Genomic DNA, 15867 nt, shown 5'->3' on the forward strand with positions numbered 1-15867 from the left:
ATAGCTGCCACCTAAAAATAGCCTGTGTACTATCGCTGTGCCGAGTTTATTTGCGACTGACGTTCTGGAAACTGCACATAATGGTCAAGTCTAACATGCAGTAAATAATAGTGGTAGCATTGCCCCCGACTAATTGATATCATGGATACGTTAAGCTCATAGGTTCAGGAAGAGAGTGAGTTGGGTTTAACGCCGCTTTTAACAGTATTCCAGTCATACCACGGCGTGTCAGCTTAATGTGGGAGGAAAGCCCGAAGTGATGCAGGTCTCAGACGTTTACCACTTCGGTGAAACCCACGAGCACGGGTATGGTGCTGACAAACCTAGAAACATAATCGGGGCGAACCGGGACTCGAACCCACAATCATAGGTTTCTGGCGTGCCTAAGAGACGCAACTCTGCACAGCGAATCGCGGCGCCTTAGATGACTGGGCCACCTGTGCCCCCGGTTCAGGAAGAAATGTTGGAGGTAGTTATGTATAATATGGGTTCAGTGTTTGTGGTAACGTAAGTTTGTAATGGTTTATCAAAGAGCTGTTCGCGCAATTTCATCACAATGACATCGCAGGTAAAAAGATGGACAATATTAGTTGTTTTAACTCTTTCAACACCAGTCAATCAGAAGCGTTTACTGCTGAAAATATCTGCTTGTAAAACATCTTTGCTACTGTATGTTATACACCATTTGAAACGTCTGAAAGTTATATGTATCACATTATTTAAATAATGCATTTACAACTTAATTATGTTCGTTGTAAATAAAAAGACGTAATCTAACACATTCATAACGTCCAGATTAAAGAGCAAGGAAGCGAAAATTTGACGATTTTCGGCAAAAATACGATTTCATAAAATACACTTACCTATTTCTTTTTAATTTTTATTGTTTACGTAATTGGAAAAACATTTTAAAAAGAATTATAAATAGTATGTCACAAACAATGTGACCTGACCATGTGATCATGAATTCCATGTCGCTATTGTTATTGTCAGCGGCTGGGAAATCCCCGTGACGTCATAGGGAAACACCCTGTTTTTTCAATCGCAAACACAAGTTCTCTGTCAGAGTTACGATAGCTATCGTATCTTTGTGCGATCTGCCACAGGCTTACGATAGTTTCGAAAGCCCCAAGTGATGCAGGTCTCAGATGTTTACCACTTCTGTGAAACCCACATGCACAGGTATTGTGCTGACAAACCTAGAAACATAATCGGGGAGAACACAGGTGTATGACTGACTCCCTTTGTCTGCGTAATTGTGTTATATCCGGCCGAACGAACCCACTATCATAGGTTTCTGGCTCGCCCAAGGGATGTAACTCTGCACAGCGAATCGCGGCGCCTTAGACGACTGGGCCACCCGTGCCCCATTGCAATTAAGGGCCATATTGTCCTGTTGGCCTAACTAGCATGTTTTGTTTGTTGTTTAACGCTGCACACAACAATATTCTAGCTATATGATGGTAGCCTGTAAATAATCAAGTCTAGACCAAACAATCCAGTGATTGACATCATTAGCATCGATCCACACAATTGGGATACGATGACATGCATCTACCAAGTCAGCGTGCCTGACCACCCGATCCTCTTAGTCGCCTCTTAAGGCAAGCATGTTCCAGACTTGATTATTTACAGATCTCTGTCATAGAGCTTGAATATTGATGAGTGTGTTTAACAACAAACAAACAAACTGAAGTGAAATACCATATCAGGGACAAAAAATTAAACCGACCCTCATGAATAACCTTGTGAGTGACTTATATTTGCGTGTCATAGCAGAAAATAATCAAACAAGTGGTTGATAGTATGATGACATGCTTCAACAAGATGACTCACTGATCCCTCAACAGATTGCTTTTACAAGTGAATTGATTTAATGAATGTTGTTGAATTTGAAAATTGTGTGTGTGTGTTTGTTTTGGGACCAGACAATACAGTGATTGATATTATGAGCAATCATCCATGCTGTCGGGTATGAACACATGCAATCAACCAAGTCACGAGTCACCATTTGGTCGGCTCTTACGACAAGCACCACTTGTAGGGGACCTATTTTAATCCAAAATCCTACTCAACAATATTCAAGTTATGCAATGTCTGGCTGTAAATATTCAAGTGCGGACAAGAGCATACAGTGATTGATATTGACATCACCGATCCATGCCGTCAAGGCACCACCCGATCCACTTGGTAGCCTCTTACGACAACCATAAACACAAGGGGACCTAATTTAACCTGGAAACCTCACAAGGAAATGCACAGAAATTCATAACAAACAATATATGTGAGCACTTTATTTCATAAACAGACACCACAATTTCAAAAGTTCCCTAGCTCTAATTTAAAGCAAAGTCCTGGCAAGCATACAGTAAAAGGAAGCAACTCTGTATTCACCCAGGAAACCAAATTATCAAAAATGGGTTGTCTGCTTGATGGCATGGTTGGCAGAGCAAAGATGACTGATATTTTGACATCAAGATCAACATTTGTCATTTACCTTTCAACATATCTACCACAATTAATTACGTGGGTAAAAAAAAACCCAGTAATTTCATCGAGTGATTCTCTGTGAGTGTATGTTGCTTAAAGATATCCGCTAGGATAAGTTTTCAATCACTGAATCAACTTGAACTATTGTCTATGTGAGTTTTCTGATGACATAATGAAAGTCAACCTATCCCTGATACGAAACGACGAAACCCAGAATTGTATGCCTCCACGGTAAGTGTGGATCTGGTGCAGTACTTAACAAGCGCGCTTAGCACAGCAAAATCCACACTCACATTTTTTCTCTAATTTGGACAAATGGATAAAACCATAAAGATTTTAGAAATATCTCAGAAACGTTACATACTTTTAAATATGGACCATCTTCCTGAGACAGGAGAGTGAACTGACTTTAAAAGTCCAGTTTCCACCGTTGCCGAACTAGGCTGGAATTCCTTGGCTCGATCGTAGCGCCTCCAGTGGCTATTACGAGTTATGTTTTTTCTATGCCTCTCCTATTGACCAATCAGATTTAACCTCTCGTATCACTTGCATTTGCTTCAAACAAAACGGTGGCGCCCAGTCAAGACGATCTGATCGATAATCAAGATCGATATTGTGATAAAATGAGTCTTACATCGCGAAGTGCATCAAATAACGTGAGCACCTTCATTAAAAACATGAAAAGATTTCGAAAATATCTGTTGACAATGAGTTAGTAGTGCACATGCTTTGCAAATCCTGCAGTCGACCGAAATCTGCATGACACTTTACGAACCGGATTTCGATTTCGGTGCGTGATTTTATTTGGACTATGCATAGACTCGTTAGTCGAGCCAAAATGTAACTCCATAATACCAGCCTAGTTCAGCAAGGGTGGAAACTGGACTTTTATAGTCAGTTAACTCACTTACCTCGGGAAGATGAATATGGACCAGCGGATATCCTTAACACTACAGCATCACAGCCACACGATGTACATGATGCAGTGTGGACAAGATAAAATACAAGTCAGCAGCAATGAGATACAACACAAATGAACCTCTGATTGCAAAATAACTTTTTATGGCACTTTAGTAAAGGTAATATGAGGCCATTGTTTTCATAGTTTCATATTACAACTAATACTTCAATTTCTTGAGGTCAGTCATCATGGACAGGAATAGGTGTTCAACACCAGCATACAACTGTGTTGTAAAAATACTTGTACCTCTGTCCTGTTTCATCAAGGTCTATGCCAGGTCATTTTGTTCGAAGTATTTGGCCACAAGACATATCATCAAATTAAGTTCCAGCAGCCTTGAATCTTCAGGATTGTCCTGAAAATGAACAACAAAAGAGTGTGTGAGTGATGTTTGTTTGTTTGCTTGTTGTTTAACGAAGCGCTCAGCAATATTCCAGCTATATGACAGCGGTCTGTAAATAATTGAGTCTGGACCAGACAATCCAGTGAATGACATCATGAGCATCGATCCACGCAATTTGGAGACAATGACATGCTTCAATCAAGTCAGCCAGGCTGACCACCCGATCCCGTTAGTTGCCTCTTACAACAAGCATAGTCGCCTCATGAAGACCACTGTAAACTGCCATAGACAGATTTGACAGAAATGGTTTCGATACACAAGAAGGATATTTTGCCAACTAAGATCTGGACAAATTCCTTCAATTCGCGGATGCTCAGATACGGAAGATCTATTTAACCCCGACCTCCACAGATGCGGAAGATCTATTCTAACCCGGACCTCCACGGATGCTTAGATGCGGAAGATCTATTCTAACCCGGACCTACACGGATGCTCAGATGCGGAAGATCTATTCTAACCCGGACCTACACGGATGCTCAGATGCGGAAGATCTATTCTAACCCGGACCTCCACGGATGCTCAGATGCGGAAGATCTATTTAACCCGGACCTCCACGGATGCTCAGATGCGGAAGATCTATTTAACCCGGACCTCCACAGATGCTCAGATGCGGAAAATCTATTCTAACCCCGACCTCCACGGATGCTCAGATGCGGAAGATCTATTCTAACCCGGACCTCCACGGATGCTCAGATGCGGAAGATCTATTCTAACCCGGACCTCCACGGATGCTCAGATGCGGAAGATCTATTCTAACCCGGACCTCCACGGATGCTCAGATGCGGAAGATCTATTCTAACCCGGACCTCCACGGATGCTCAGATGCGGAAGATCTATTCTAACCCGGACCTCCACGGATGCTCAGATGCGGAAGATCTATTCTAACCCCGACCTCCACGGATGCTCAGAGTACGTACAAGAGAAGCCCGGAGGTTGGAGCAGAGTCTGGCCAAATCTCTGATGAGAGAACATGCCTCTGGCAAGAGCGGCTTCTGTAGGCTGGCCAGCAGTGCATAGAACCATCGACCCTGTAACAGGTGAACAGTATGTGACAGTTGTGTTTTAGATACTACATAGGTAAGAACATCAGAGGAAAATGAGATAAACTACCGCAAATAAAGCAACTCACCTGGATATATATTAGATAAGAAAGTGAAACAAGGCATGTTTTGTTTGTTTGTTTGTTGTTTAACGCTGCACTCAGCAATATTCCAGCTATATGACAGTGGTCTGTAAAAAATTGCATCTGAACCAGACAATCCAGTGATTGACATCATGAGCGTTGATCCACACAATATTGGGATATGACGACATGCTTCAACCAAGTCAGCAAGCCTGACCAACTAATCCTGTTTATCGTCTCTTACAACAAGCATAGTCACCTTTTACGGCAAGCATTGATTGCTGAATAGCTATTCTACCCCGAATCTTCACGGGATGAAACAAGGCATGCATAACTCGGTATGTTATATTAACTATTGGGAGCCGTAGGAGGTTTAAGGTTGAAATTGTGATAAAAATATCACAATACAGCAATAAATAATGTATCATAATTAGAAGATAAACCTACTGTGTTTTGAAAATTAGAGGTAGTATAACAGATTTATACTTGCTCTAAATTTAACTTAAAACTGAACATGTTACTGAATTGTTAATATAATAAGGTGAGATGAGGTGAAATGGGGATTAATGTCGCATCAAAGATTATTGCACTTATATAGTTAGGAGATAAACATACTGTGTTTTCAATGTAGAGCTAGGTTACCTGTAGATTTAACCCCGCTAAATTGAATTTGGAACCCAACGCGCAGCGTGAGGTTTCAAATGTTAAATTTAGCGCGGTTTATGTTTATCTCCATTCTACCATGACTAAATAAAACGCAAACTCTTTGGTGTTAGCAAATATACTGAGTGAAGCGGCATGAGTTCAGTGTTTTGATTGGGTTATCGATCTGAATTACGGAATCACCGAACAAAATATGGTGCTGTATATACTCAAGCAGTTTGTTTACACCGGTATACTTCACTCGAACATATGACAGGCATTGAAAGCATATAAGCACGGCAACTTGGTAAGCTAACATGAGGTGGGCATCCCTAAAGAAAACAAAGCAACTTTGCAAGGCTTTCGCTCTACATCGCGCATCACCATTATGACGTCATATCGCTCATTGTGACGCAATAAATATGACGTCACAGTCGTATATAGAAAAGCGACAAAATTCCAAGCTCTCTTTGGTCTCCAAAACGTAAATACATTCCCTTTGTTGATTTCTGTCATGTTTTTCTGCACGAAAATGTATTGCCACACATCCTTTGAATATTGTAGTAACTGCATCTGTGCATTTCGTAACCTGTAATTGTAGATATAATTATTTAATTATGCCTACCGACAATGACTGAAAATAGTACTATTCTGTGAATATTAGCTTCCGCGGTGATGCGGCCGTCAAACCAGCTGTTTCAATCAGAGGGGGTTTATTGTGATTTAATAGCCTCTGATTGACCAATCAGAATCGAGTAAATTCCAAATTAATGGTAGAATTATACTTATTACATGAATACCCTACACAGACACAGTATACTGACTCCGAGCAGACCAGTCCTTGTTTAGCCCCTTAATGCCAAGCGCCAGGCAGGGTATCAACAAGTACCATCTGTTAATGTCTTTTGATATGACACGGACAGGGATTGAACCCAAGACCTTCTGCTCTCCAGGTGGACACTCTACCACTAGACCAAGGAGGTGGTGTTCACATATTAACAACTTAATCAAATTTGATCATAATACATGCAGAAATGGGTGTTAGTCGCAAACTATGATGTGGCAGGGGTATTCACATGCTCAGGTCCTGTCATCCACTGGTCCACGGAGACGGTCTCTTACGATAAGAATAGAGTGCTGGTAAGTACAGAGTAAGTGCACATGTACCTGGTGCGACGTGAAGCCTGTCGCCTCCAGCCAGTTGACATGGTATTCTAACACTTTTATCACCATGGTCTGAAACAGCAACAACAGACAACATTGTAAGTCAAAGAATGTACTTCCAGTAAGTGAATAGATTTAGGCAGTATTTATAAGGTTTTGTACAGGTAGAGTTAAGTGTAAACTTTCAGACAGAAAATGCATATGGATTATACATTGGCAGGGATTTGTTTTCTCTATTCAAACTGCTCTACAGAAAATGCAGCAAGCCTTCTACATGTTGAAAGTTTTAGTTGTGGCATTCTGATGGTAAAAAAAAAACCTGAAAAAAAACAAAAAGAGCGAACACCTTTGACAACATTCTTTTGTCTGTCTCTGTTTCGCCAAGCTTTCAAGGTTTACAATTAGGTAAAATGATCTTAAAACCAGTTTGCCAGAAATGGTGAATGATACGTTAAAAAAATATCTCATTGATTTAATAAAAAACACAACCAATTATCTTTTGGTATCTTGCCATGTTAAAACTTGTTTGTTTTTCCTTCATTAATTAGTAGCAATACTAATCTGGAAGCTGAATTTGAAAATATTGATATTCAATCACCTACATTAAAATTTAGTCCAAACATTTCATAAACCAACCAATAAAAAATATAAGTGAAGTAAGTTAGTGACATGTTAAGGTTCAAAGGACAGGTAGTGGAAAGGTGAGGTTCAAAGGACAGGTAGTGGAAAGTTGAGGTTCAAAGGACAGGTAGTGGAAAGTTGAGGTTCAAAGGACAGGTAGTGGAAAGTTGATTTTCAAAGGACAGGTAGTGGAAAGTTGAGGTTCAAAGGACAGGTAGTGGAAAGTTGATTTTCAAAGGACAGGTAGTGGGAAGTTGATTTTCAAAGGACAGGTAGTGGGAAGTTGATTTTCAAAGGACAGGTAGTGGGAAGTTGAGGTTCAAAGGGCAGGTAGTGGGAAGTTGATTTTCAAAGGACAGGTAGTGGAAAGTTGAGGTTCAAAGGACAGGTAGTGGAAAGTTGAGGCTCAAAGGACAGGTAGTGGGAAGTTGAGGCTCAAAGGACAGGTAGTGGGAAGTTGAGGCTCAAAGGACAGGTAGTGGGAAGTTGAGGCTCAAAGGACAGGTAGTGGGAAGTTGATGTGTACAACATACTGGTAATGCTGCAGAAGATGACAGTGTTGCATCCAATTTCATTTGGAAGGATACTAAAACACTCGTCACAAATTATTGTAAATTTTACAAATACTTGTATATTTATATATTTATTCTATCTCACACTGAGCATTTTTTTCTTTTTCTTTCGATCCTGTGTGGAAACGTGCTTGAACAAAGTTTCCAGCTTCTACAAACATTTGACCCGAACACATCCCAGTATCACCATGGTCACCATGCAAACAAATGGGTCACTGACTGTAATCCCATGCACAGCGACCTGCATGACCTGATCACATGAATACTCCTGTTACATCATTCTCTTTCCTAGAAATAACAGGCTAGAGAAGCTGTGATGCAAGACGATTAGGAGTGAGTGAGTGAGTTGGGTTTAACGCCGCTTTTAACAGTATTCCAGTTATATCGCGGGGTGTCAGCTTAGCGTGGGAGGAAAGCCCGAAGTGATGCAGGTATTTACCACTTTGGAGAAACCCGGGAGCACGGGTATGGTGCTGACAAACTTAGAAACAATCGGGGCGAACCGGGATTCAAACCCACTATCATAGGTTTCTGGTATGCCCATGGGACGCAACTCTGCACTGCGAATTGATGTACCTTAGACGACTGGGCCACCCGTGCCCCCGGGACAATCAGGGGGTCATATATTGTGTGAAATAGGAGAATTTAAGTAAGTTTTAATCATCTAAGGATCTTAACATTATTATGTTCACTTGAAATAGGAATGGTTTGGTTTGTTGTTTAACGCCGCACTCAGCAATATTCCAGCTGTATGATGGAGGTCTGTAAATAATCGAGTCTGGACCAGACAATCCAGTGATTAATATCATGATCAATGACATGTATCAACCAAGTCAGCGAGCTTGACCACCCGATCCCGTTAGTCGCCTTTTACGACAAACATGGGTTGCTGAAGACCTATTCTACCCCGGAATCTTCACGGGTCTGAAATAGGACTGAATAGTTTATCTCAGAATATTTTGATGAACATAGCTACAGTGCTAAGTTGTGAACCTGCAACTAACGTGTCTCACCTGATCCATGAAGAGGACGATGCTAAGTAGTGGTGGTGTCCCTTGCATGGACGCTTGTGATGTTGAAGGCTGGTCCGTGATGTTGTAGGCCCCAAGCGGCATCGCACTGCCTTCAACCATAGGCTCCACACTCTCCTCAAAGCACTCACTCGCAACCGTTTTGATTTTCAACCGATCGAAACACAGGCGGCACCAGTTATCAGCATCATTTGTCGAGGGCTACAAGAAGTAAGTATAACCCAGATCAGATCAACATGCATAGGAGCCATTTAATTTAAACGATCTTAGTAAAATCTAAATATTTTTGACATTTGTATACTTGTCCTGCATTACTCCTTAATGCATTCACTGCTTACGTTATGACAACTAGAAGGACAGCGCAAATAACGAACACGGAATGAGGGAGAGAGTGTCTGAAGCTGCTTTGAAAACAGTATTTAAGTTACATATTGGTGTCAGCTTGGTGTAGGAGGAAAGCTGAGTGAAATCTTTTGGAAACTTTGAAAGGGTTACATTGGCTATCCAACTGTGTTAAAAAAACCACGATGGTGTCGCGCATGCGCGTGAAGTAGCATCCTAACAGAGGCCCAGATGTCAATTTGGGCACCTTCAAACAGTTGTATTTCCCTAACGACCCCTTATAGCTGTGTCGGATTTGGTATCAAACATCTTAGAATTTCCAAGAGCTTTCCAACGAGCCATCATGCACTAAAATCGCTTAATATTTAAGAAAAATGTCTTTTTCACCTCTCCAGCAAAAGGACTCCCAAGCCAGCAAATGGAAAAGACATGGTTCTACCTTGAGTGTTTGAGAAACGCGCCAATTTTCGTTTTAGGAGTAGTGAGTGAGTGACTGAGTATGGTTTTAAGCCACTTTTAGCAATATTCCAGCAATATCACGGCGGGGGACACCAGAAATGGGCTTCACACATTGTACCCATGTCGGGAATCGAACCCGGGTCTTTGGCGTGACAAGCGAACGCTTTAACCACTAGGCTACCGTCCACCCGAGGAAAGCTGAGAGTGATGAAGGTCATCAGCGTTAGAAATTGGCACTTTTCTGCCCAATAGTTAAGGCATCAATTAATCCATTAATAAGGGTCTTGTCAAATTTCTTATTTTGAGGACCAGTGGACTAAAACTGTTAGTTTCTTAGATGTCTTAGATGTGTACCCAAAGAAGAAACATGTTTAAATTATTTTATTTTACAGAATGGGATGGTTGACATCATATAAATATCTTAAACATTCTTGAAGAACAGCTGATATTTACATAAGCATGTATGCTCATTTGATAAATTACTGATAAAAATTTGAGCTAGGTGGTTAGGGTAGTTCAGAGGGTCTACAGGTCTGGTACCTATGCCTTTGAGTTGTAGAGACCCAAGGAATCTTGAATATTACTGTCTGCGACATTTAACAATAACCTATAACATCAGTTGTGACACTTAGTTCCCTTGGGCACGCCAAAAACCTATGATTGTGGGTTTGAATCCCGGTTCTCCCCGATTATGTTTCTAGGTTTGTCAGCACCATACCCGTGCTCGTGGGTTTCACCGAAGTGGTAAACGTCTGAGACCTGTATCACCTCGGGCTTTCCTCCCACATTAAGCTGACACGCCGTGATGTAATTGGAATACTGTTAAAAGCGGCGTTAAACCCAACTCACTCACTTTGAGTTGTAGAAGTTGTGAAACAGGGAAATCCTATCTGTGTAATTAACTGAAAGATCTGAAGGTCATGAATCCAGCTTGCTGGAACTGCTTCTAATCAAAATATGAATCAGTATGTTGTTTAACATTGCATTCAGCTATAATTAATAGAATCTGGACCAGACGAACGAGTGATTGATCTTATGAGCATCAATCTGTCGGTGTATGATGACACACCAAGTCACCGAGTCTGACCACCCAAGTCCATTTCACAACCAGCATAGGCCACAGAGACCCATTCTAACAAGGAATCATCACAAGGTACTATAATGTAATTCACATAACTGTAAATTTTGCAAAAGAATATATATACACATATCTTTTCATCCCTCTCCCTCGATCCTGGTGTGGAAACGATCCAAGAACATGTTTCCAGCTTCAAAGAACACATAACCCAAACACATCCGAGCCATGACCATCACTATCAGTGGTCTTACCAATGCATGAATCTCCTGCTGTCTGATTGAGGGAGAGAGATGAAATGCATAGTGAGAGATAGGAAAAGTTTTAAAAACATATGTTAATAAACCAAGTCAAAGATGCACGAAATGAGCCATTCTGGAACAATCTGTACCATGATGACAGAGCCTATCACAAAAGCAACAAGTTTAAAATAGCAGGAAGAACAATGATGCCTGACAATAACAACTTTCTGAACTTACCAAGGTTGGTCTCTTCAAATTTAATTCTCCAGAGTTCAGCATAGCCCGGAATCTGAGCAATTTCTGGAAAAAGAAAACACAAGCATGAGTTGCTGAAGACCTATTCTCATCTGGACCTTCATGGTGGTTGACATTTTGAGTGATGTTCTACGCCTTCTTGGTACGATGGCACACAATTAACCAAGCGTCCAGCGCATGCGCATGCGCCCTAACAGCACCCTAACAGAGGCCTCTGACGTCAATTTGGACACCTTCAAACAGTTGTATTTCCCTAACGACCCCTTATAGGTGTGTCGGATTTGGTATCAAACATCATAGAATTTCAAGAGCTTTCCAACGAGCCATCATGCACTAAAATCGCTTGATATTTAAGAAAAATGTCTTTTTCACCTCTCCAGCAAAAGGACTTCTAAGCCAGCAAATGTAAAAGACATTGTTCTACCTTGAGTGTTAGAGAATTTCAAGAGCTTTGAAAGTGAATCTGATAGGGGACTGGCAACCTCACCTGTCTCAACTCGGCAAAGTCTGCGACCTGCATCTTCTCCCAGGCAGGTGATGGAGCTAGTCCTCGTGGTGGGGGGAGACAACTGGATGGCTAGAAACCAGGGCGAACAAAATGTCAAAACCATCCTAAATAGGAAAAGGCACCAGTTCATGGCTAGTCTGATATCTGGGCACAGTTTGATCAAGAAATGTTGACGTCTTTGAGTTATGCTCCAGAAACAAAACCTATTTCAGTGACATCGAGGCGTGTCTGCTTGATGGAGGAAAGCAAATCAAAGAGCAATGGTCAGTGCTGGCAAACCTTGAAACATCTTCAGGGTGTGACTGAGCATCTTCCAGAGGCAAGGGAGTTAACTTACTGCAAAAGTCTAGTTTTCACCCTTGCCGAACTAGGATGAAATGTCTGGGCTCGATCGTAGCGCCACCAGTGGCTATTACGAGTTATGTCCCTTCCAATTTACTAATCAGATTCCATCTCTCATATTACACTTGCAGGGAATATACTTGTGTGGGCTTATCACAGTAATTGATTTAATTAGCGTCCAACGCTTCACTGACCACTGCGGTCTATACGGTCATAAATATATATATATATGTTAATTTACCTCTGTATACTTCACAGTCTGTTTACTGTTAAATGCCTTGGCATCAATGGGGGCCACCACCACTCGGGAGCATTCTCGAGCCTCTTGTCTGCAAAAATACATTTTAGGCTTTAAAAAATGAAAGAATAGGTTCTCAGGCAATGGCTTTTGAAAATATATTGCAGGCCAGCAGGTTTTTTTTTCTGTGTTTTGTGTGTGTGTGTGTGTGTGTTCAAACTAGTATGTAACCAAATAAACAGTTGTGTAACCAAATAAACAGTTGTGTACAATCAACCTGGGAAATGGCCTCCCTACATAACTATATTCCTTGTTCAGTTGTTGAGTAAAATACTGGAATACATATTTAATATTTCAGGATTATTGTGTTTTTTTTAAAATGGATATACAGAATGAAATGGGCAGCAATCTTTATCACCATAGAAACTAACAGTTTTTGTCCACTAGTTCTTATAATGCAAACCCCTTATAAATGGCAATTTTCTACTAGTCCTTATGATACCTTTACCATTGGGCAGTTTGGCCAGGATTAGAGGACTAGTGAAAATTTCCAACCCGTTTATGATGCCTGAGAACCAACCAAGACTATTTCTTTTTTCAGTCTTCTACACATGAAATAGACTTGATTTAACCAACACTGATCCAGGGATAAAACATAACAAGACACAATAATAATGTCACTTAGAAGACCAGAATTATCTATCAACCAGATGTCCAAATCATAAACATTAACAAACACCACTATTTATCCTTGGTCTGTGCATAAATACATCAACATTATCAATTACATGTTCTTAAAAAAAAATATATCACGATTCAAAATTTCAAATGCAATTTCAGTCCGATACATCCGTGTGTAACCAGGTTTTTTTCACCAGTGTCCGAAATAACTGCCTGCTCGCCTGCCCGTGGCTGGTAACTTTTCTGTTGGGCTGCATGAAACTTTCCACCACCTGTCTGGTAGATAGTCTTACCACTAGTTACATATTTAGTTTTATTATAACTTCTTGACGATTCTTAAGTAATTGTTTGCATTATTTCAACTGAATCAAGACGTGATCTGTCTCTTATTTTCACGATTTTTCAATATTTATAATGTCTGTATGAGGGCAGATAACTTTGAAAAAGGGCAGGTAATAATGAAAATGTTGTTTTTCTCCCTTTGATTTTCTCATTACCATGGTTACTGCATGTATCAAACTATCATTATGAAACTAAAGTCATGCTTGGTTCCATGTTTGCTTTGATAACTGTGCAGTGATGATATCTATGTGTTTAGCATTGTTAGCAATTGAGATATGCTACTCCCCACTTGATAGGGTTATTATTTTCCTTGATACTCAAAACTGATTCTTATAATATGTCAAGTGAATATATCTTACGCAATTGATTGTCCCTTTCAAAAGTTGAGGGTAATTTGAAATGAAATGTTGGGAACAATTTGATATTACTAATGATTTATAGTGAAGTTTTATGTGTGTAGAAATAATTCTAAAACCCAACAAGACAGACGGGTGACCCATCTCCTACATACATGACATATGCCCAGCAATTCTAGACTTGACAATGCCCTGGGAGTATCACATGACTTGGGAAAGGAGATACTTCCTCGTGGGGAGCGATATTGGTTGCGTTTGACTGATTGGCAGTTGGGGCTTGTCCAGGCATTATGCTTGTCGAACATGCAGCTGAACAAGCTCCCTCAGGGAAAATCAAAGATGGCAGTCTGTCTCAGAACAGGGAAGTCCAGCTACTTTTCTTTCCTCCTATCCATCCCATTTTGTCCACCTATCTGTGTACTGTTTGGGGTGCAGAACGCTGGGACTGTAAGAATCAGTTCCTTTGGGTGAGTGAGTGAGTTGGGTTTCACGCCGCTTTTAACAGTATTCCAGTTATATCACGGCAATTCAGCTTAATGTGGGAGGAAAGCCCGAAGTGATGCAGGTCTCAGACGTTTACCACTTCAGTGAACCCACGAGCACGGGTATGGTGCTGACAAACCTAGAAACATAATCGGGGCGAACCGGAATTACGAACCCACAATCATAGGTTTCTGGCGTGCCCAAGGGACGCAACTCTGCACAGCGAATTGCGGCGCCTTAGACGACTGGGCAACCGTGCCCACGAGTTCCTTTGGACCCTCATGACTACTGACATAGAGGACATCGGTATCTTTTGAGGATACCCCTGTCTGTGGTTTGCCCAAAACAACAGTGACTTTCACAAAGGTGTCATGAAGTGGAACTGATTTAAGCAGTGTATGTGACTTCATGGAGTGCCGTGCTTTCCTTGCGCCACAGCAAGTGCCTATCGGCTTCCGCATGGTGTTGGACATGAGAGACTGTCTGGGTTGGACTGGTGATGGATGTGTGAGTTGATACTGAACATCTTCCATTGTTCCATGTGATTCAAATTTACTTGAATTTTGATTGAATGTGCGCGGCAGGGCTGCTTCGTGAGGGAGAGAGAAAGACCCGGGTAGGGTTGGGTAGATGGAACTAAATTAGGAATCTTCTCAGTCAGTCCTAGTGTGGGCACAGATCTATTGCAAAAAGCCTGTCAGCCTTTTCAGATATACGTTTTCGGACAGCTATGTTTATCGCGATTAAACACGCTATAGCAAGGGGTGTGGAGTCACAAAGATATTGTAAATACTCAGATGAATGCCTGTTTTTAAGATAAAGTCTGCTTTTATAACTGAGTGAGATGTTTTCCAGTTGTTCTTGTGACTAGATTTGTTTGTTTGTTGTTTAGCGCCGCACTCAGCAATATTACAGCTATATGACGTCAGTCTGTAAATAATCGAGTCTGGACCAGACAATCCAGTGAATGACATCATGAGCATCAATCCACGCAATTGGGATCAATGACATGTATCATCCAAGTCAGCGAGCCTGACCACCTGATCCCATTTGTCGCCTCTTACAACAAGCATAGTCACCTTTTACGGCAAGCATGGGTTGCTGAAGACCTATTCTACTCTTGTGATTAGAGAAAAAAAATACAAATGTTTCTTAAGCGTCCGAAAACACATAACATGGGGATACTCATATATCCTATACTACGGTGTGTAGCATTTGAACTGCAAATGATATTGCAAGACATATTATCATGATGATTAAGTTGAACACAATCGCAGCAGCCTAGACATTATCATGATTGCCATTCAAGATAGGCCAGATTGCAGTGTTATGATCCTACCTCACTCGTCTAAGATATTCGTTACCCGTTGTTGGGGGTATGTTAAGATCAAAATTATCATCAGTATCATCAACAGCAAACGCTTGTGGAATTACGTCATCGTCCGGAATATCTTCCTCTGTCTGCATCTTTGCTTGTATCAACCGTCTGTGTCCACCTACTTTCAAGTTTCGTTCGTCAAAATAACGTGTTCGGGTT

General features: G+C 41.1%; 1 protein-coding gene across 3 annotated transcripts; it reads right to left on the reverse strand.

Moving 5' to 3' along the window:
- Positions 1–2357: 2357 nt before the first annotated feature.
- Positions 2358–15855, reverse strand: LOC139445022 (gem-associated protein 2-like). 3 transcript variants are annotated; one of them, XM_071226081.1, is made up of 8 exons: positions 15670–15855; positions 12472–12559; positions 11868–11957; positions 11363–11425; positions 8990–9208; positions 6787–6855; positions 4772–4882; positions 2358–3806 (listed from the first exon to the last, which is right to left on the reverse strand). In XM_071226081.1, the coding sequence occupies exons 1-8, from the start codon at positions 15795–15797 to the stop codon at positions 3720–3722; spliced, it is 855 nt and encodes a 284-aa protein (XP_071082182.1). In that variant the 5' UTR covers positions 15798–15855; the 3' UTR covers positions 2358–3719. The 3 variants fall into 3 exon arrangements, with proteins under 3 accessions (XP_071082182.1, XP_071082184.1, XP_071082183.1); XM_071226083.1 differs by having other exon boundaries at positions 15765–15849; XM_071226082.1 differs by lacking the exons at positions 2358–3806; positions 4772–4882 and adding an exon at positions 5783–6208.
- Between the last annotated feature and the right edge of the window lie 12 nt (positions 15856–15867).

This window comes from Haliotis cracherodii, unplaced genomic scaffold (assembly GCF_022045235.1).
Source record: "Haliotis cracherodii isolate W230 unplaced genomic scaffold, xgHalCrac1.p SCAF_6, whole genome shotgun sequence".
NCBI classification, from domain to species: Eukaryota; Metazoa; Mollusca; class Gastropoda; order Lepetellida; family Haliotidae; genus Haliotis; species Haliotis cracherodii.